Source organism: Oncorhynchus kisutch, linkage group LG1, assembly GCF_002021735.2.
Source record: "Oncorhynchus kisutch isolate 150728-3 linkage group LG1, Okis_V2, whole genome shotgun sequence".
Lineage (NCBI taxonomy): Eukaryota > Metazoa > Chordata > Actinopteri > Salmoniformes > Salmonidae > Oncorhynchus > Oncorhynchus kisutch.
In genome coordinates this window covers 70550196-70570644 of record NC_034174.2, presented here as the reverse complement: position 1 = coordinate 70570644, position 20449 = coordinate 70550196, and the positions used below count along the sequence as shown (strand labels likewise).

Sequence of the window (20449 nt, the reverse complement as noted above, 5' to 3'; positions counted from 1 at the left end):
TTCAAGGACCGATAACCTGTACCTACAACACATTATTAAACGTTGAAAAATGCACACAAACAAATTGTCAAGAAGCCCTGACATGCGTCAGCAGAAACGTCATCTCCAGCATCCAATCCTGAGAGCCGTTTAGGTATGTCCACCCGCCTCCCGCAAATTCTTGTGGGCGGAGAGCAAATTTCGTTTCCGGGTGTTTTTACACTTCTCTCGAAGGCGTTCATTTGTCTGATTATGGTCTTAAATCATAAAGTAAAAAAAAATCACGAACATTCAAGGTAGAAAACTGTTTCATTGAAAGAACAAATAGAACATCGGCAAAGATGACGACCCGATCAGAGAGAGAGAAGGCCCTGAAACTCAACGAGCAGCATCAGGCCATTCTGTCCAAAATGCTGAGAGAGGACGACAACAAATACTGCGCCGATTGTGAGGCGAAAGGTAACTATATAACACAATGTGAACTTCGTTAAATGTCATTTGATGTTATATAACTGTTTCAGTTATTCGCCAGCCAGACTCTGATTGAGTTGTTAGCTAGCTATGCTAACTGTAAGTAGCAGCTAGTCTGCTGACACCTTCCTTCCTCTTTAGCATTTATCCGGTAGCTTCTAGGCAGGTAAGGTAGCATTTTGTCTCCCACCGCACCTTGAACCATGATCCAAACTTTAGTCATACAAGTAAATGCAAGTTTCGACACCCCTGCACCATGAAAGTCACCACTGGGAAACTATCCCTAAATGTCAAGACATGTCACTCTAAAAGAATGCACAGGGAAGGCCTGCCTATCTGAAGTCCTATTGTGACACCTGCACCACAGGTACAGACATGTTCTGATAAATTGAATCTTCCCTTACCTGGGCTGTGTTCATTAGACACCTAACAGAAGAGAACAGACTGAACCGGTGCACTAATGAGTACGACCCTGTCTCTGCCTGCCAGGTCCAAGATGGGCATCATGGAACCTGGGAGTGTTTATCTGTATCCGATGTGCTGGCATCCACAGGAACCTTGGGGTTCACATATCACGGGTCAAATCTGTCAATCTGGACCAATGGACAGCAGCACAAATACAGGTAATTAGCCAATGTCCAGGATTTACAATATTCCTAAATTAGAAGTGTCATGTATTCACCTATATTTATTGACACAGACACCCCTCTTTCTTGTATATCCTACTGGTTGAATACAAAGTTGCCACTTTTTTAACCCATACTTATGTCCCCCCTGCTGTTTTACTATCCACCCTCCACCCCTCTTTCTCTCTATCTCTGTGCTTCTCTTTCTCCCACCCTCTTTCCCCCCATCTCTCCTTCTCTTCTCTAACAGAGCATAGTAGATATGGGCAACTCCAAGTCCAGGCAGCTTTATGAGGCCAACCTTCCAGACAACTACAGAAGGCCTCAGACAGACCAGTATCCTTACAACTACACACACACACTCTCACTCACTCACACACTGCAGTTCCCATAAAGCTTCCCATAACACATGTACTTGCCCCTTCATAATATTGCTACCTTTTTCCCCCTTAACCCCTGACCCCAGAGCAGTGGAGTTCTTCATCAGGGACAAGTATGAGAAGAAGAAATACTACAGCAAAAATGTGACCAATGGACACAGCGTATGTATCTCACCTCTGATGCCACACTAGAATGTGTTACTTATCTTGTCTTATTTGTATGTAGACTCTCCAAAGTGTTGCTTGTTATGTGTTAGGTTAAAGGGATACTTGGGGGTTATGGCAATGAGGCCCTTTATGTACTTCCCTAAAGTCAGATTAACTATTGGATACCATTTGTATCCATTTGTCTCTGGGTCCGGTATGAAGGAAGTTGGGGGTAGTTTCACTAGCTAATGCTAACTAGCATTAGCGCAATGACTGGCTGCTAGCATGTATTTCCACAGGTGGTTATGTTGCTGCTGGGGTACTGTTTTATTGTGCTTATGTCCTAACCATTTTGGAACATTATTCAAACGAGATTAGGCCTCTATCTCTCTTCCTCCATTTTCTTTCTTTCTAATTTCCTCTTATGATGATTCCTCTACAGCCAAAAGACAAGGAGAGCAAGAGAGAGAAGGAAACTGATAGAGGAACCAAGCTGTCATACAATGCCAAAGTACGGTGGTTATGAATGGATACATCTATAGACTCCTTATATAAGATATCTGTCTCAACCCAACCCATATTCCTTTTTTCGGCAATCACACTGTACACCCTGTTCGTCTCTTTTGAGATTTGCAGTCAGAATGATATGTGTATTTTGTTTATAACAGTTCCACTCATCATGACACTCCATGCTATAGCGGTCAGGTTTTAGTGGTTTACTGGGAGCAGACTTAAAGGGCAATTCTGCCTCTTTTCATACTCATATTCATTTTCCAGCACCATACCATTGTCTACATATGTGAAAACGGCGCGTTTCTATGATCTGTGGTTAAAAAGATCAAATTGCTTCCTTGTAACATTACAGGGCAGGATTTAAAATCAAGAAATACTGATTTATTTATTTTTGCCAGAGGGAGAGTATTTTCTTGCTCCCTATGTCACCAATCTCCTAGTGTTTTTGATGTAGAACTTTTTAACCAAATGCATGGTTTTCACACATCGACACCGGTATTGTGCTGGAGATAATGAAAAGGAGGTTGAAAAGTGGTGGAATTGCCCTTTAACAGTCTAGTATGGCAAACTGTATGAAAAACATTACAGTTAACAGGTCTGGCATTATACCGGTACTTAATACAACTAATCATCAATTTACAAATGTTTATGGTCACCATGTCCAGCAAACTGATTTGTTGTGGTGCGTCTCACTGTGTAGTTACTTTGACGTGTTGATACATTGATGGCATGGTTAAAAATAGACCATCTGTGGGTTTAGGGTTAAAATGCTGGGCATCGAGCTCCCGGCATGTTGGTTCCTAGACAAAGCATTGAATGTGGTCAAGTAACCCAAGGCTGAGGATGCACCTAACCTTTGACCTCTAAGACGGCTTGACTGCTGAGGGTTTGAAATATCCCTTGCATGTCTTATCTGAAGTACACCTCCTCAGGATCTTTGCTTTCATTATGAACTAAACCTATGCTCAACTGAAGCCCTGCATATTTAGCCATTAGTCTGGAAGAAGCTTAACACATCAACTTCATTATTACTACCAAGACTACATTATTATTTTTTCACAATCATTATGCCTTTTCTCTTGGACTCAACCCCTGAAGAGGGAAGAGACCCGCCATGCCCCCAAAACCAGTCCTGTGAAGACAGCACAACCTCCCGTCAACCTACTTGGCCTTGGTAAGATTAAACCAATCAGTTTTCCAAAATGAAAATGAGAGTTTCTTATTAGACAAGTTAAGATAGTCCTTCCTAGTTTCATCCCGTTTTCTTTCATTTTGTGCCTATTGAATGTGACCCTGCTTTGCCTTGATGCATACGGCCATGGGTGGTAGCCTAGCAGTTAAGAGCTAACTAGGCCAAATTTGTCGATGTGCCCTTGAGCAAGGCACTTAACCCTAATTGCTCCTGTATGTTGCTCTGGATAAGAGCGTCTGCTAAATGACTCAAATGTAAAATGTACTAAACCAGTCAGTTATTCAGAAATGCTCAGTCCTGAACAATACACACATTGATCTTATGTACATTTTTTTCCTCCCCTGTATAACCTGTTTTACACATGTGTCTTAACCCTTCTATGTTGCTCTCTCTGTCTCCCCCATCTCTCTAGATGCACCAACACCTGCCCCTGCTAACAACGGTAGTGCTGCTAGCACAACAAGCAGCGACTTGGATATCTTTGGCCCCATGGTGTCCAACCCCCTCCCCTCATCTAATGCTGCTGCTCAGTTCTCTCAGGTAACACAATCTGATGACCTCACCACTTCCCTGGTCCAGGGAGACACGCAGCCCCACAAACATGAAGACGCATACTGAACTTCTATATTTACATGCACACATATTACCTTGTACATCTACATCTGAACGATGGCTCAGTTGGTGGAGCATTGTGCTTGCAATGCAGTGAGTAATTTGCTGTTTACCCGTTGTCTCACACACATCCATGCAGGCCAATGCATGCTAGCGTGAGAGACGTTTGAAGAGCAAGAGACTCAACACACTGAATAGGGTTAGCGACTTTTCTTACGTCTTTCTTACAGTTTTTGCTTCCTTCTTCCAGGCTAGCTCCAGTACCCCAGCCAGCACCCCAACACAACCCCCAGCAGCAACCCCATCCTCGGGCTCTGCCCAGGGAGACCTGGACCTGTTCAGTGAGACTGGTGGTGGAGGGGGCATTAAGGGGGAGGACACCGGGGCCAAGAAACCCCTCTCCAAGGACTCCATCCTGTCCCTGTATGGGAACACCAGTATGCCTCAGATGCACCAGCAGGCCCAGCCTGGTAAGGAGAAGTACAGACACAAGCCTAACACATGCACAGTATGTACACTCATGCAGGGCTCTACACTGACCTATTTTACAAGGAGCACGTGTAGCAGCAGCCAAAGAAATGCCAAAACAATGACAAATATTTGAGGTAACAAGACGTTTTCTTTGTAATAATGGTGCAAGCATGACGGTCATGAATCTGCACTCAGTGTATCCACCATGGCACTCCAGGGCTGCGGTACAGTGAAGTAAGCATTTCAACAATTATCATCAGAACTTGTGCTTCTTAATTAAAATCCCAGGTCGTACAACTAAATATTTAGGCGCATATGCGAGTAAAATGGTTGCACTGTAGAGCCTTGTCATAAATAAGCATGGCCATGTGCACACATCGTGATGTGACTTTGATTAATGTGATGATTGTTATTTATCAAATCAACTATGTTTAATTGTTACTCGATTAAATTAATCATGTAACAATTAACGCATTAGGAATTTGGGGCACCACGGAAGAAGTTGTTTAATGAGTTACCATCTCCCCAATTAAACTCTAGAAGAAATATTTAAGATATATTGATAACAGTAATTTATTAATCATTACCTCATATCAGTCTCATTCTGAACATCGCAGTCTTCTCGAATCCGTAAGAACCCCAGCCTTTTCTGATTATTCAGTTCTACACAAATATATTTAATTATTTATTTACTAACTAGCTAAATAATAACACAGAATACACATTTACACGAGACAAAAGTCTCTAGTGGACTGACAAGATATGATGGCTTGTTACACAATGGAGAGGGGGTGGAAAAGAGAAGGATAGAGAAAGGGACATTTATTGTGGATACATTCTAGGACTGTTCTCACATTGATCCTATACCTTGTACACGAACTGCTGCCCGTTTGGGTAAGAAATGCAATGTATTTATGTGTAAGTTAGATGTCTTTGTTCATTGTCTCTCTGTTGAAACCAATCAATCCGTCTATGGGGAATGGCTTGATGGGTGTAAGGCTCTGATTGTCCACCAGATTTCACAATATCCTTCTAGTTGTACTGGCTTGGAGTGGATTGTTTCTTCTGAACTGATCTTCAGATGCACCAATGATTGTCTGAGATGGGATCCTCTCATTCCTTTCTCTGGTAGATGGTCAAAGTTCTAGATCCTTTTACATGCACAGTTGCAGACTGTCAATGTTTTGGTCTAGTGAGTTTCTTCTTCAACTCGTGTTGAGTTTCAGTGTTTCCAGCCATTTGTAATGTTTAGCTCACGCTTCATGTCTGCTGGTCTAAATATGTTAGTTTTTAGCGAGTCCTTTTAAGCACTCTGGTTGGAAAGGGCAGTTCCATCACACTGGCACGTTCGTCTGACCTCATTCAGGGTGTGTACAACGGACATGAAAAGTATGATCTCGTTAGAAAACTAAAATCACATTCATATCTTAACAAAAAAAGAGTAATCATTTTTCATATTGTATTAACATCATGTTGGATGCAAACTTAACCTGCCTAGGATTGTCTAGGACCCCGCAACAGCCAGTGAAAGTGCAGGGCTCCAAATTCAAAAATCTCATAATTAAAATTCCTCAAGCATACACGTATTTTACACCATTTTAAAGATAAACTTCTTGTTAATCCAGCCACAGTGTCTGATTTCAAAAAGGATTTACAGCGAAAGCACCACAAACGATTGTTACGTCACCACCAAGCCACAGAAAAACACAGCCATTTTTCCAGCCAAGTCACAAAAAGCAGAAATAGAGATAAAAGGAATCACTAACCTTTGATGATCTTCATCAGATGACACTTATAGGACTTCATATTACACAATACATGTATGTTTTGTTTGATGAAGTTCATATTTATATAAAAATAATCTGAGTTGACATTGGTGCGTTACGTCTAAAACATGCGGTGACTGTGCAGAGAGCCACATCAATTTACAGAAATACTCATAATAAACATTGACAAAGATACAACTATTATACATGGGACTTTAGATAAACTTCTCCTTAATGCAACCGCTGTGCCATATTTCAAAAAAACTTTATGGAGAAAGCAAACCATGCAATAATCTGAGTACAGCACTCAGACAACAAAGCAGCCAAAAAGATACTTGCCATATTGGGTTGTCAACATTACTCAGAAATAGCATTTGAAATATTCACTTACCTTTGATGATCTTCATCAGAATGCTCTCCCAGGAATCCCAGATCCACCATAAATGTTTGATTTGTTTGATCATCTTATTTTGTTAGGGCGTTTAGTAAACTAATCCAAAAGCGCGTTCAGGTCACGCCCGAACGTCGGACAAAAAGTTAAAAAAGTTATGTTACAGCCCGTAGAAACATGCCAAACTAAGTATGGAATCAATCTTTAGGATGTTTTTAACATAAAACTTAATTAATGTTCCAACCGGACAATTCCTTTGTCTGTACAAATGAAGTGGAAAGTAGCTACCTTTCACGTGAGCGCGCCAGACCGAGGCTGTGGCACTCTCCCAGATCACTCACTCAAAGAGCCCTTATGAGCCCCTCCTTTAGAGTTGAATCCTCAAAACAGGTTCTAAATACTGTTGACAGCTAGTGGACGCCTTGGGAAGTAAAACATAACTAATATCACCCTGTATCTTCAATGGGGGCTGAGTTGAAAAACTACAAACCTCAGATTTCCCACTTCCCTGTTGGATTTTCTCTCAGGTTTTTGCCTGCCATATGAGTTCTGTTATACTCACAGACATCATTCAATCAGTTTTAGAAACTTCAGAGTGTTTTCTATCAAATAATACTAATAATATGCATATATTAGCATCTGGGACAGAGTAGGAGGCAGTTCACTCTGGGCACGCTATTCATCCAAAAGTGAAAATGCTGTCCCCTATCCCAAAAATGTTAACAGCCGAAGGGTGGTTTCCTTCCTAAGGTACAGTATTTGGTTCATACAGTTTTTAAAAACATCACGAAAGGAAAACCAACATGACATTATTTTTTAGATCTCCACTGACCATTCTTAACATTCCTGTCTTAGAAATATTGTTCCAATATTCATTTTTTGGGTGTTGTAGTTTTGGCTGCAAAAATAATCTGGAGAACAGAGGCATTCCTTTGGTTGGTACTGAACAGCAGGAGATGGTTCTCTGCTGCATAAGATTTACGATTGACGTGAGGTGTCATAACCGGCCCAGCCCCCCTCTCCTCTCCTGTGGTCTGAGGCCTTGGATCCTTGACCAGGAGAGTCATGACACACAAGTGCATGCGCACACACACACCAACCAATAACACAGAGGCTAGAAATGGTCTCCAACTGGCTCTGGGCTATATAAATACATGCTGGTAAATACCAAACACTTCTACAGAAGCAAGTCACCAACCAAGTTGTTCAGTCACTTTCCCACTCTCAGTATATCTATGGCAAGCAGTCATAAAGGCTAAAAGAAAATTATATTTTGAAAGAAACTCATACTCAAACTGTATTTCTCCTGTCTTTCTCCCTTCCAGCTGGTATATACATGAACCACGCCCAGATGCAGTTTCCAGTAGGCATCCCCCAGCAGCAGGTCCCTGCTGGCTACCAGGCCTTCCCTGGCATGGGCACAGGCATGCCCCCCACCACCGTCATGGGTGCCATGATGGCTCAGAACGGAGCTGCCATGATGGGACCCAACACAGGTATGATGGTTGGCATGACGATGCCCAACGGTTTCATGGGACAAGCGCCCGCGGCCGGGATGGTTGGCATGGCCCCGAGGATGATGGGGGTACCACAGGGGGGAATGCCCGCGGGTATGGTGCCCGCTCAGGGCATGCAGGGGATGTATGCCGTCCAGCCTGGGCAGCAGGGCCACTGGAACATGGGACAGGTATGTTAGTTCTTTTGATGTCACGTTCTTTGGCATATTGGGGATTTTCCCCTGGGGGTAAACTTTGCATTTGAAGTATAAGATGGTTTTATAAGAATACAATATCAAGTGTCTTTGGGAGTTGACTTAGGTATGGCAATATGGTAACATTACCTAACTAGCACATTTTCTCAGATCTATATAAAGGCATTGGGGTCAGGGCTTGATTTAGTAACAGGCAATATTGTGTTTCCCTGACCCTGACACCTTACTATTCATCTCTCCTACTGTCTTCCCCAGATGAACCAGCAGATGTCAGGGATGAGTCTGAACAGTGCCGGGGGGGCCATGGCCTTCGGTCAGCCTGCCTCCACCATGGGAGGCTGGGCTGCCGCACCCTCCGGTCAGACCCTCAGCAACCAGCTCTGGAAGTGACCCCCCCCTGGGGTCAGGGCAGCGGCAGATGGGGTCGCAACCAGGGGGTCCGAAATCCAACATCCAACCCCCCCCAGAAACCTCATTATGAACTGATGCCCATTCTCCAATTGATACTGACCACTCTCTAACATCGAGCTTATCTGGCTCTGTTCGCATACTGAAGAGATGCAGCCTTCCTTCCTTGTTTCTTTCAGGTAATCACAGATCCATTGGTGATTGGACAGGTGAAAGCAAGGTGACCGTCTTATTAGTCTGACCGAGCCAATCAGATCAGTGATTACTTCAAGGAAGGAAGCATTTCTGAAGTATTCAAAGGGGCACATATCTCTCTTTCTGTCACTTTCTATCCATCGCTCTCTCTTTCCGTCTCTTTTTTGTGAGTAAATTGGGAGTGCTCATACACCATCATACGCAGGCTGGCAGTCAGTGCCTGTTACATGTTGTGGATATCATAACTCTTTTCATTTTCCTTTTTTGGAAAGAAACAAATGACAACCACAACAACGTAAACAAATACAACAACAAAGACATCATCGACAACATATCGAAAAAGCTGCAGGACCAGTTACACAAGCTTTTATTGTATCATTATAAAAATTATTATAGAGAATTAAAGAAAAGTATTTAAGCTTTAGGAGAAGACATGGCTATAATTTCTGTGAATACTGCTCTCCTATGTACAGCTCTGTATAACATTTTAAACTACATGTGGTTCCCCTACAAAATAAAGTATGATAAACCAATGTGTCTTGTGTGTTCTAGATTCTAGACTTCTGAGTTCTAGATTTTGCCATTAACAACAATCAATGTCACTTCTACCAGAACACCTAAGAAGGGACAGAAGTTTGCATTTAAAACATGTCTACTCCCCCATGTATCTATTTTTTTTGTGGGGCTAGGCTACACACATGCAATTGTCAGGGTGGTATCATTCTTTAACCATCCTTTGCAGAGCTGGCAGGTTAAATACACCACTATAGTATCATATAAGAGGGAATATAGACACGGAGAGCCAAGAGCTCCCTTTTAAGTAGGCTAAAAATCTTACAGAATTATGTTGATTGTGCAACATGGTAAAGAAAAAAGATTTACAAATTGTTTTCTGAAAAATAACTGAATGAAGAAGCACTGAACTGGAGAGCTAGGAAGAATAAACAAATTCCAAGGTAAGGAAAAACGCGGGACATGGTTTTAGCACGATCTCTTTTGAGTGCATAAACAGAGTGAGGGTGTTGACCCTAGTTTACTCGATATTCTACAATCAATTACAAGTATTTGAGGACGACATATTAACATTTTGATAATGGTCACACCTTCGGTTGTTGATTATCCACACGAGGAGGAGGATTCGGTGAAGGTGCCCGACGAAGAGCTCCGGGCCCGTCTATCGCGACTGACGCTTCTCCCTCCCTGTACCATCGAAGCTCCCTCCGCTACTACTACCTTTCAGAACTGCCTCAAGACCGTACCCGAAGTCAAGACCAGCTAATGTCAGAATCCTACATTTGTTTAATTTTTAAATAGTATTTGAGATTATCTTTAATGAAAAGCGGTATCTGAAATAAATGTACAGTTGTTAAACAGAAATAGAGTTTCAGGTCACACTTTATTTGGTTAGTTCCAAATAAATGATTTACAGACCGGCGTACTTTCAACCAACGATCTGTTTATAAGCAACTATTTGCTAAGGTTAGGGTTCGTTTAGAATTCGGGTAAGGGTTGCGTTTAGGGCTATGGTTAGGATAAGGGTATGGCTTAGGGTTAGTGGATAGCGGTAGTTAGTTGAAATGTTGACAGTTATTGAACATCTACAAACCATCTACTTGGGACTATTTAAATAAAGTGTTACCGAATTCCATTCTAAACCTTGCATAATGGCATTCTACAGATATGGGACATAAAGAATCCCATCTCTATGCGACCGAGAGGGTCACAATGCCGACGCTTCACATGGAACTCCAGAACCCAAGAGATATGTCCAGAACTCTCAAAATATCTTCAGTTCTTGATCGACAAAACAACGAGGGATACAGCATTATGGCGAGCTTTTCATTCATTCTCCCTGAAGACGGACATTGTTCTTATAAGGACAACGACGTTAGCTCAGGTAAGAACAATTCAAGTATTTCAGTCTTAAAACTCTAATATTAATTGATTTAATTCTTATGAAAAGGAAATACACTGCTCAAAAAAATAAAGGGAACACTAAAATAACACATCCTAGATCTGAATGAATGAAATATTCTTATTAAATACTTTTTTCTTTACATAGTTGAATGTGCTGACAACAAAATCACACAAAAATTATCAATGGAAATCAAATTGATCAACCCATGGAGGTCTGGATTTGAAGTCACACTCAAAATTAAAGTGGAAAACCACACTACAGGCTGATCCAACTTTGATGTAATGTCCTTAAAACAAGTCAAAATGAGGCTCAGTAGTGTGTGTGGCCTCCACGTGCCTGTATGACCTCCCTACAACGCCTGGGCATGCTCCTGATGAGGTGGCGGATGGTCTCCTGAGGGATCTCCTTCCAGACCTGGACTAAAGCATCCGCCAATTCCTGGACAGTCTGGATGGAGCGAGACATGATGTCCCAGATGTGCTCAATTGGATTCAAGTCTGGGGAATGGGCGGGCCAGTCCATAGCATCAATGCCTTCCTCTTGCAGGAACTGCTGACACACTCCAGCCACATGAGATCTAGCATTGTCTTGCATAAGGAGGAACCCAGGGCCAACCGCACCAGCATATGGTCTCACAAGGGGTCTGAGGATCTCATCTCGGTACCTAATGGCAGTCAGGCTACCTCTGGCGAGCACATGGAGGGCTGTGCGGCCCCCCAAATAAATGCTACCCCACACCATGACTGACCCACCGCCAAACCGGTCATGCTGGAGGATGTTGCAGTCAGCAGAACGTTCTCCACGGCGTCTCCAGACTCTGTCACGTCTGTCACATGTGCTCAGTGTGAACCTGCTTTCATCTGTGAAGAGCACAGGGCGCCAGTGGCGAATTTGCCAATCTTGGTGTTCTCTGGCAATTGCCAAACGTCCTGCACGATGTTGGGCTGTAAGCACAACCCCCACCTGTGGACGTCGGGCCCTCATACCACCCTCATGGAGTCTGTTTCTGACCGTTTGAGCAGACACATGCACATTTGTGGCCTGCTGGAGGTCATTTTGCAGGGCTCTGGCAGTGCTCCTCCTGCTCCTCCTTGCACAAAGGCGGAGGTAGCGGTCCTGCTGCTGGGTTGTTGCCCTCCTACGGCCTCCTCCACGTCTCCTGATGTACTGGCCTGTCTCCTGGTAGCGCCTCCATGCTCTGGACACTACGCTGACAGACACAGCAAACCTTCTTGCCACAGCTCGCATTGATGTGCCATCCTGGATGAGCTGCACTACCTGAGCCACTTGTGTGGGTTGTAGACTCCGTATCATGCTGCCACTAGTGTGAAAGCACCGCCAGCATCCAAAAGTGACAAAAACATCAGCCAGGAAGCATAGGAACTGAGAAGTGGTCTGTGGTCACCACCTGCAGAACCACTCCTTTATTGGAGGTGTCTTGCTAATTGCCCATAATTTCCACCTGTTGTCTATTCCATTTGCACAACAGCATGTGACATTTATTGTCAATCAGTGTTGCTTCCTAAGTGGACAGTTTGATTTCACAGAAGTGTGATTGACTTGGAGTTACATTGTGTTGTTTAAGTGTTCCCTTTATTTTTTTGAGCAGTGTATAATAAAACTTAGTAGATTATGTTACACAATGTCCCAATTATCTCTCCTTCCTCCCAAAGTGTGCACTTGTTCACTTCACTGAATTGAAGGGAAATTACTGGTATAATAAATATGGTTGAAAATCCCACTAGCCCATGCCTCCACCAATCCAACGTTTTAAGATGTCTGAGAAGTAGTGAATGAGGGCACACTTTAAGGAAATTGGAGATATTATTGGAAGGCACACATTATTTGGCATGAGTGAAAAGGAGAATATCCCTTCCTTAAAATGCAAAACATCTATTTGTTGACCTTGTGCTGTGTTGGTGTTTCTTTCAGTGTGGATCACAATGGTGACCCAACTCAACACCCTTGAAGGTCCAGAGTCAGAGAGTCAGAACATCCATCAGAGCGTTGCAGAGGTACTTGGTGACAAGTACCACTACGCGAATGCCATTGACAGCTCTCTGCTCTGGACAGTTGGTTACGCCCCCTACATTCCCCCAGCTCTGAAAGGAAGAAGCTTCCCCTCTGTCGAGAGCTTTTTCCTGGATGAGTGGGAGCCACTGACACTCCTGCAGACTCCTCAGGTTCTGTCCACCAGTGTTTCCATCGAGGAAGACAACCTGATCCAGTCTGCTGCAGGCATAGTGTCTCAGGTTCTGTCCACTAATGTTGCCATTGTGGAGAATGACCTGATCCAGTTTGCTGCAGGCGTAATGTCTCAGGTTCTGTCCACCAGTGTTGCCATTGTGGAGAATGACCTGATCCAGTCTGCTGCAGGTCTAGTGTCTCAGGTTCTGTCCACCAATATTGCCATTGTGGAAAACGACCTGTTCCAGTCTGCTACAGGCCTAGTGTCTCAGGTTCTGTCCACTAATGTTGCCATTGTTTGAAAATGACCTGTTCCAGTCTGCTACAAACCTAATGTCTCAGGATAATGACTCCACCCCGAGAGCCTCCAACCGTCCTTGTGGCTTATGTTTCAACCAAGAGAAGTAGTCTAACCATCACTATGTCTATGGTTGCAACCAAGAGTTGCCTTGTTGCTTTACATGAAGTTGATGCCAGTGCTACAAGCCTGGAGCAATCTGCTGAGAAAATATCTACCTCTACCACTGATGTCAACGACATCTCAACTGCTGCTGCCAAGAAGAAGAGGTGTGGATTATTCTCATCTCCCTGGAGAGCTCTCAGGGGGAAGAACAAGAAGCCTGGAAGTAATAACTCATACGCTTATACTCTGTTGTACTCTTATACTTATTAACTTATCAACTGTTTTGATACTGATATCCGGTGTTAATGGCCTGTCTGTGAAATAGGTTTTCTATATTTTCTACCTTTTGTTTTTTTCAGGCTAAAGTGGCTTCCAAGAAAGAGGATGAAGTCAACAAGGATGTGAGCAGCCTCACCTGCCACCACAACACCACACAGGGAGATCACTGATGCAGGCACCCACAATGGTGTTCCTGTTTTTTTTTTTTTTATCACACTTTGTCTTCATCCCCAATCCCTTTCCCCCACCCCACCCCACCCATCTTCAGTAAACCTTTTGTCATTGCATTTGATCGTGTTTGTCTCTCATTGGGATCACTGTCATTGAAAATGGAAGGGGTTTCGTAGTTCAACTACTTGTCAATAAATCACTGGTTAACCTTCAATCTCCGAATTGAGACAACCCGAGGCAACGACGTCAGCAGGAGGGCAACTGTGACCTTCAGAAATATGCAATTATGTGAAAAGTTTGTAACCACGTAACAACGCTAATGCTATCAGTTATGTCCACATTTTCCCGGAGAATAACAGGCATTCTCGCTCAGGGCCTCAAGATGGAGTAGTAAGCACAGTTATAATGGTTCCCCTCATAATGATGCTTTTATCAGCTGTTGGATATGGGGATATTCCCATATTAGGAATTCCTGTGGGAGATTTATACCGGTGAATAAGTATGATAATTGGACATGGATTGTCTATGGCTACTGAGGATTTCCATCATATGATTGTAGCCTAGGTTATGATTCTGTTATGATGAGGTTTACATTGCAGTTGTCTCCTTAGACATGACTGACCCACGGTATCGTTGATGCATCATGAAAACACCCATGTGTGTGCAGGAGTTTAACCACAGGCATAATGTAGACAAGGTGTTTATGTAAAGCAAGTGTGTTTTCAGTTTGTTCTTTGTGAGCTATTGTCAGATTAAGACATAACAGATGATATGACATGGCTATAGTTTATGTTTCCCCTCATTTTTCAAACCACCACCAACAAAACACCAACCCTGTTCTCAATTCAATTCACTATTCTGTTCCATTTCCGAGGGCTCTTTTACAACACAATGTTATGATAATGAAACCTGAAACCAATAGCCATCTCCATTTAGGTTACAGCAAGAGACTAAAAATATCCAGTTCTGACTGCTAGTAGTCACGACCTAAATTATGACAAAATTCTGCACCACTGGTAGTTGACGTCAATACAGTACGTTCACTTCCTCGGTGACGTAATCGAACGGACTCGGTCGGTAGCATTGCCATCTGGTGGATGGACTCCGACTCGAGCCCCGTGACATTACGTCATTGGAAAGAAACCGAAGCCAGTGTTTGGGTCTGGGTTTCAATACAAACGGATGAATAGCCGACCATTAGAACTGATACTCGAGAGCAACAACTTGAGCTACAATTAATACGCATTTAGGCTACAGTAAACTCTTAAATAACTACTCAATATGCCTCAGGCGTTTTCTGGAGAGTTTTAGGGAGTCTTGTGACTAAGAATGTTTCAAATTAATTGAGTGCGCTTCGTTGGTAATGAGAAAATAGTTGCACAGTCAGCATAACAGCGTAGGGGTTTTGACTTCAGTTCATTGACATGTATGTACATTATACTGTATAGACTAGCCAGTATCATGGTCGTCGTGCATGTTTTGTTTAATATACTTCAAAAGACAAGGGCTCGACAATGAAGTGAATGGATAGATAGTAAAAACTAGCATTTGCTGATTTAAAACTGTTGCAATTATGATACTTAGGAGTTGTGCGTAAATGTCTCTGTCCATGGTGCTGAAATGTTTTTTCTTTATCGTGACTGAGAAACGCATTGCAGGATGTCCATTGTACTGATCCTATTTTATTGACAATCAAATCTGTTATTCGACTCTACTGATACACACTGTATGTTCATCCAGCTATATGTTATGTTGAATATTGTTTGAAATATATCTAGTAAGGGTGATTGCCATTTGCATCTCTGACGCAACTTTAAGGAATCAAACTGAACGCTGTAAAGTCTAATACGTTGAACTCTGTTTTTGGTTCATATTTGCAGGTGTGTGTGTGTGTTGTGCCAGCCAGGGTGGCGTGACTCCTGAAATAAGTGAGGTTGGAAAACGTGTTGTTCTTGCATGCTTTATCTTGGCCAGATAGCAGTTGCAAATGAGAACTTGTTCTCAACTAGCCTACCTGGTTAAATAATTCTCAAATTCGTAAAAGTGCGTGCACAATCATAAGGAAGAAAGATGCGAGCTCTGGGGGCTGCATTCCCATTGACTGTTCCATCTCCCTGTCAGTGGCTGCAACATTAGCAGTGCCGAGGCGGTGGCAGCACTGAGAGAGAGAGAGACAGAGAGAGAGAGAGAGCGCGAGGGGGGGGGGGGGGGGGGCACGCAACACACAGACTCCGCCTAACTTTACCACGGTCCAGCATCACCGAGCCCGTGTCCGGTGGCGCGAGGGCATCACAGCTCAAAGACAGTCCATCCAGAGGGTCCCTCGGCTTGCTTGTGTCATCTCTTGGCGTGGAGATGGGCTTCCCGTAAAACCGGCGGTGGTGGAGGGGAGCGGCGGGCCGGCGGGGGGTGGGGGGGAGAAGCGAGAGACTAGAGAGTGAGGAGGTGGAGAGAAAAAAGCCGAGGAGGACGAGAAACAAAAGCACAACCGTGGGTGCCTGCAACAACCATGAGCAGCGGTGGCTTGCCCTATTCAGCAGAGCTGCTGCTCTACCCGTGGACGATGTCGTGAGGTGTGGCTCGCAACGCTAAGTAGCAGGGATTCTGTCAGTCGAAACGACAGTAGCAAGCCAAGGAGGGGTGCTGGTGGAAAAGATGTCGACCGCCTCGGTGGGGCCCCAGGGCGGCCCTCGCCCACCCACCGCGCCGCCGACCGTTCCCGAACTGCCGGACCTCAGCCATCTCACGGAGGAGGAGAGGAAAATAATCATGGCCGTAATGGATCGGCAGAAGGAGGAAGAGGAGAAAGAGGAAGCCGTGTTAAAGTAAGGGCTACATTTCCTTTCCCTGAACGGTGGTCGGTGGAACCCCAAACGCAACACCCCCATTCACGAGCGAGGTGTCTGTGTCCAGAAGGCAGACGCACGAGCGGCCATCCGCCACCTATTAGTCCCAATATGTTACCAATATGCCTGTCGTTTACCATTGTAGTCACATTTCACACCCATTCAACCACCACAACTCGTTGCATCCCCTATTGTTCCCTAATACTGGGCTGTAATTTCCGTATAGCCTACAGATGTTATAGCCCACGCTAACGGTGTTCCCTTGCTTGCCACTGTATGAATAATTCACACCAGGTTGGGTACTGGGGTTCGTTTTGGGATTCGGCTATTCGGGGGGGGGGGGTCACAGTTTAAAAGGCCTGTCAATGGTTTAGCTTTGCTCAAATCCAGTATAGGCTATGCGCTCTTCTCCAAAGCCCCCATAAGGAACGTCAGGTGTAGCCTGGCCTATATGATTGAAATTCATCCTAGTGTGGACATAGCTTACAAGGTGAATAGCTAATCAAGGTATCCTCGTCGTGACAGTCGATGGTGATGGAGGTAGTCATTGATAAGGACGGGGAAATCGGGTCAAACGAGATACAGCTGTAGCCTCGCGCGGGTGGCCAAGGAGGGGAGACGGGGTGTACCAGTGGGGGAGCACTGGATGAATCATACCACAGGACTGCGTGCCCCCCTCCCTCCCTGAATCTTTCCATCTCTTCCTCCTCTCCCAAAGTATTTTTTGTTTTGTTGCTTTGACACGGCCGCGTATACAACCTTACCGAAGCAGCTTGATGGCTGGCAAGGCTTGGTAGCTGTCCTTAACACAACATCAACGGTGTGCAAGATATCGAACTGTTGCTGTTTATGTCACCTGTTGCTGTTTATGACACCGTCGACGTCCAACAAGATGATGGTGACATTAAAACTACAATGATGCTTCATTGCGAGCCTGGCACAAATCATTCGTATTTAATGCCCGACAATCGTGTTACACTGGTGTGGTGCCATTTTCCCCTACCCTCGGCGATGAGTGAGAGTGGGTGTGGTTGCACTGGTTGGAAATCTCACCATGTGATGTAAGGCCGGGCATTCGAGCTAAGCATGATAGGGGGAATTGAAGCTCGACCAGTTATAGCCAATGTTTGGTTTTAAAACACCTCAAACCAATATCAATTCAACTGATATCGAATGAATCAGTTGTTGGACCTATTTTTTTTTCGGAAAACGTGTATGCAGCGTGTAGGTGCCGTGCGCCTCTCGTGTTCAGCTCTAGTCCACTGTTGGCCTAAACATCTATTCTGTTCTCCTTCCCCCGTGAACGGATGTATAGGTTATTATTTGGTTTTCCCACCGGTCGGTTCCCAACACAATGCAATGAGGTGAATGAAAGTCGCTTACATAATTTTGCATAAGACCATCTTAAAACGAGATCGTGTGGTAATAGGGGACATCCATAGTGCACTACGTGACTCATGCTGTGTTACAAACATTCACTTTACTCATCCTCACCGAAGGCTCAATCGAGTCCAATTTCCAACAGCAATACACTATGTAAGATATCTAGCCTGTTCAAAGTGATTTTTGACATACTTGTTTGCTGCAATTGCATTGCACTGTTTCATTTCCTGGTTGAAGTCTGGGGGAGCCAGGGCTGGAGCTATCTCGTGCCTTGGGAGAGGAAGTGATGTATTTAATGTTCCATGAGGCTTGAGCCATCCACAGCTTCTGTAAATAATGCCCTCATCATTTAGCCAATCATTTATATGATGATCCATGCACACGCAAAGGTCATGGCCAGTTGCTGGGCTGTTGCTGTGGCTCTGTGTGCACAGTTGCACACGATTCCCTTTGAATATGAGAAGCTGTCATGTGTTGGCGGCTCTCAAGTTAAGGTCTGTATGTAGTGGTTCAGTGCTTCCAAGAGAAATGGTATAGAATCACAATAGCCTTGTGTCCGGAATGTTTATGGCATATGGGAGAATAGGGAATAGAGAGAGTGTGTGTGTGTGACAGAGAGAGAGAGAGAAATAATATAAGAAAGAAAAAAAGAAAGAGCGTGAAAGACTGGGGCTGTGTGTGAACTTTCCATGGATTCTGCAGGCATTCCCATTTTTCCTGTGCATCAGGGGCGCAACTTTGGTTTTAGAAGTGGGGGGGACCTAATTATATATATATTTTTGAATCCAGTCGGATAAACACTCCAAACATCCTACCAGATTGCTCGGAGGCGTCCAAATGGTCCTAAAGTACACCCTGTTTTGTATCACATTCCAATGATAAAACTGGGGGGTGGGGGGATGCAATTTCAGAATGTGTTGGGGAGGGACATGTCTCCGACCCCAGTGAAAGTTGCGCCCGTGCTGTGCATCATGGGATGCATTGGGGAGACACACATTACTCAGACACGCAACTTCAGAACCATTCACACTGGGCACAGGTGTCAATTCAATGTCTATTCCACTTTGGTTCAATGTCATTTAATTGAGATGATGTGGAAACAACGTTGATGCAACCAGTGTGTGCCCAGTGGGTTGTTGCACATCGTTACTAAACTCAAATATTTCCATTGAGCATTTAACGTCTAATACAGTCTAGTAGTATGGCATTGTGATCAGGGTCTTTTGAATAGACAGGGCAAGCACTAGGCCTATGGTCCCACGTTCTTGGCATGCGGCCATCCAACAAATGACTTTCCCCATTCACTTCAGCTCAGTGAACGTTTCCGATGAACAATGAACAATGTAGCATATGATTATTACACATGCAATAGATGATATCAAGCTAGTCTGTCGTGACAATGATATAACATGGCCACACAGGCCCTCCCGACTGTTCTGGGTGCTATTCATTAGACACCAAAAGGAAGAAAACGGACCAAAATGGGGAGGGACTACCTGAACTTGTCCAATAAAAAATTGTCCTTTTTGTTTCCCGTTGCAAAACGTTTTGCTACGGTGGGCACTAATGAATTCCCAACACAATGCAATGACCCAGGTGTTCTTATGGTACCTGGGAGCTAAGCAGCTGGTGATAAACTGATAGGTTCCTGTATCTCACCACCTCCACCTCCGTCATGGGAGAGGCCAGTGTGTCCAGGTCTGTTGCCCAGCCCAGAGGCCTCATCCTGGACTAATGATTACCCCTTAGGTCAGCCTGTGGGAACAGAGCACCTGGAGCTTCTGCTCTTAACACTGGTGCTACTGTATCTGTACCGTGGGTGACTCATCTCTGTAGGTGTTGTTGCAGCAGATGCAGCAGGTGAAGAAAGATGACGTGGTCTATTGACTTTCTCTATCCTGTCCTCTGTAAAAGTTTTCAAAGAAGGTGTGAAATGAGCAACTTCACACTATGTTGATGTGCAAGACCATTACTGTCCACTGAATCAGGGTGTTGAACACGTGGCTTAAGAGAGATGGTATTACTGGACACTATAGACATGGTTGAGAGTGTAGTAGGAGTGCTAAGCACCATTCTAGCACACTAATAAGCAGGACTGAACTGAACACTGAACTAGCATGCTCAAAGAATTTACAGCATTTAGCATTTAGCAGTTAGCTACCGCCCCAATGTGGTGAAACGACACCCGCTAACGAAACAGGAAATCTTCCCCTTAGAGCATTTGTGGTTTCAGTAAAGTAAATATAGAAACCCCTTTCAAATATTGATGAGCTAACAGAGGTTGAAGAGTTTCTTAGAGGGGTGTATCTTGCAGAGGGAGAGAGAGAGGAAGAGCCCTCATCATCAAAGATGGTGGAAGAGAGGAATCCTAGAGTATAGTGGATGGAAGGATTTGGAGGG

The 20449-nt window shown here is 44.1% G+C and overlaps 3 protein-coding genes across 3 annotated transcripts in view; all 3 read left to right on the top strand.

Moving 5' to 3' along the window:
* The first annotated feature begins 152 nt into the window (after window positions 1–152).
* Window positions 153–9395, top strand: LOC109900676 (stromal membrane-associated protein 1). The gene is made up of 10 exons (XM_031831543.1): window positions 153–438; window positions 940–1073; window positions 1327–1412; window positions 1543–1618; window positions 2046–2114; window positions 3215–3290; window positions 3721–3848; window positions 4171–4390; window positions 7874–8235; window positions 8515–9395. The coding sequence occupies exons 1-10, from the start codon at window positions 321–323 to the stop codon at window positions 8647–8649; spliced, it is 1404 nt and encodes a 467-aa protein (XP_031687403.1). The 5' UTR covers window positions 153–320; the 3' UTR covers window positions 8650–9395.
* Window positions 9396–10175: 780 nt separating this feature from the next.
* Window positions 10176–13888, top strand: LOC109892321 (uncharacterized). Its single transcript, XM_020484822.2, has 3 exons — window positions 10176–10759; window positions 12713–13593; window positions 13730–13888. The coding sequence occupies exons 1-2, from the start codon at window positions 10543–10545 to the stop codon at window positions 13267–13269; spliced, it is 774 nt and encodes a 257-aa protein (XP_020340411.1). The 5' UTR covers window positions 10176–10542; the 3' UTR covers window positions 13270–13593; window positions 13730–13888.
* A 2187-nt stretch (window positions 13889–16075) lies between these two features.
* The window catches only part of LOC109901498 (regulating synaptic membrane exocytosis protein 1-like), a 105622-nt gene continuing 101248 nt past the window's right edge, over window positions 16076–20449 (top strand). The window contains 1 exon segment of the mRNA XM_031831521.1: window positions 16076–16645. Within this exon segment, the coding sequence (XP_031687381.1) occupies window positions 16476–16645 (170 nt within the window). The 5' untranslated portion in view covers window positions 16076–16475.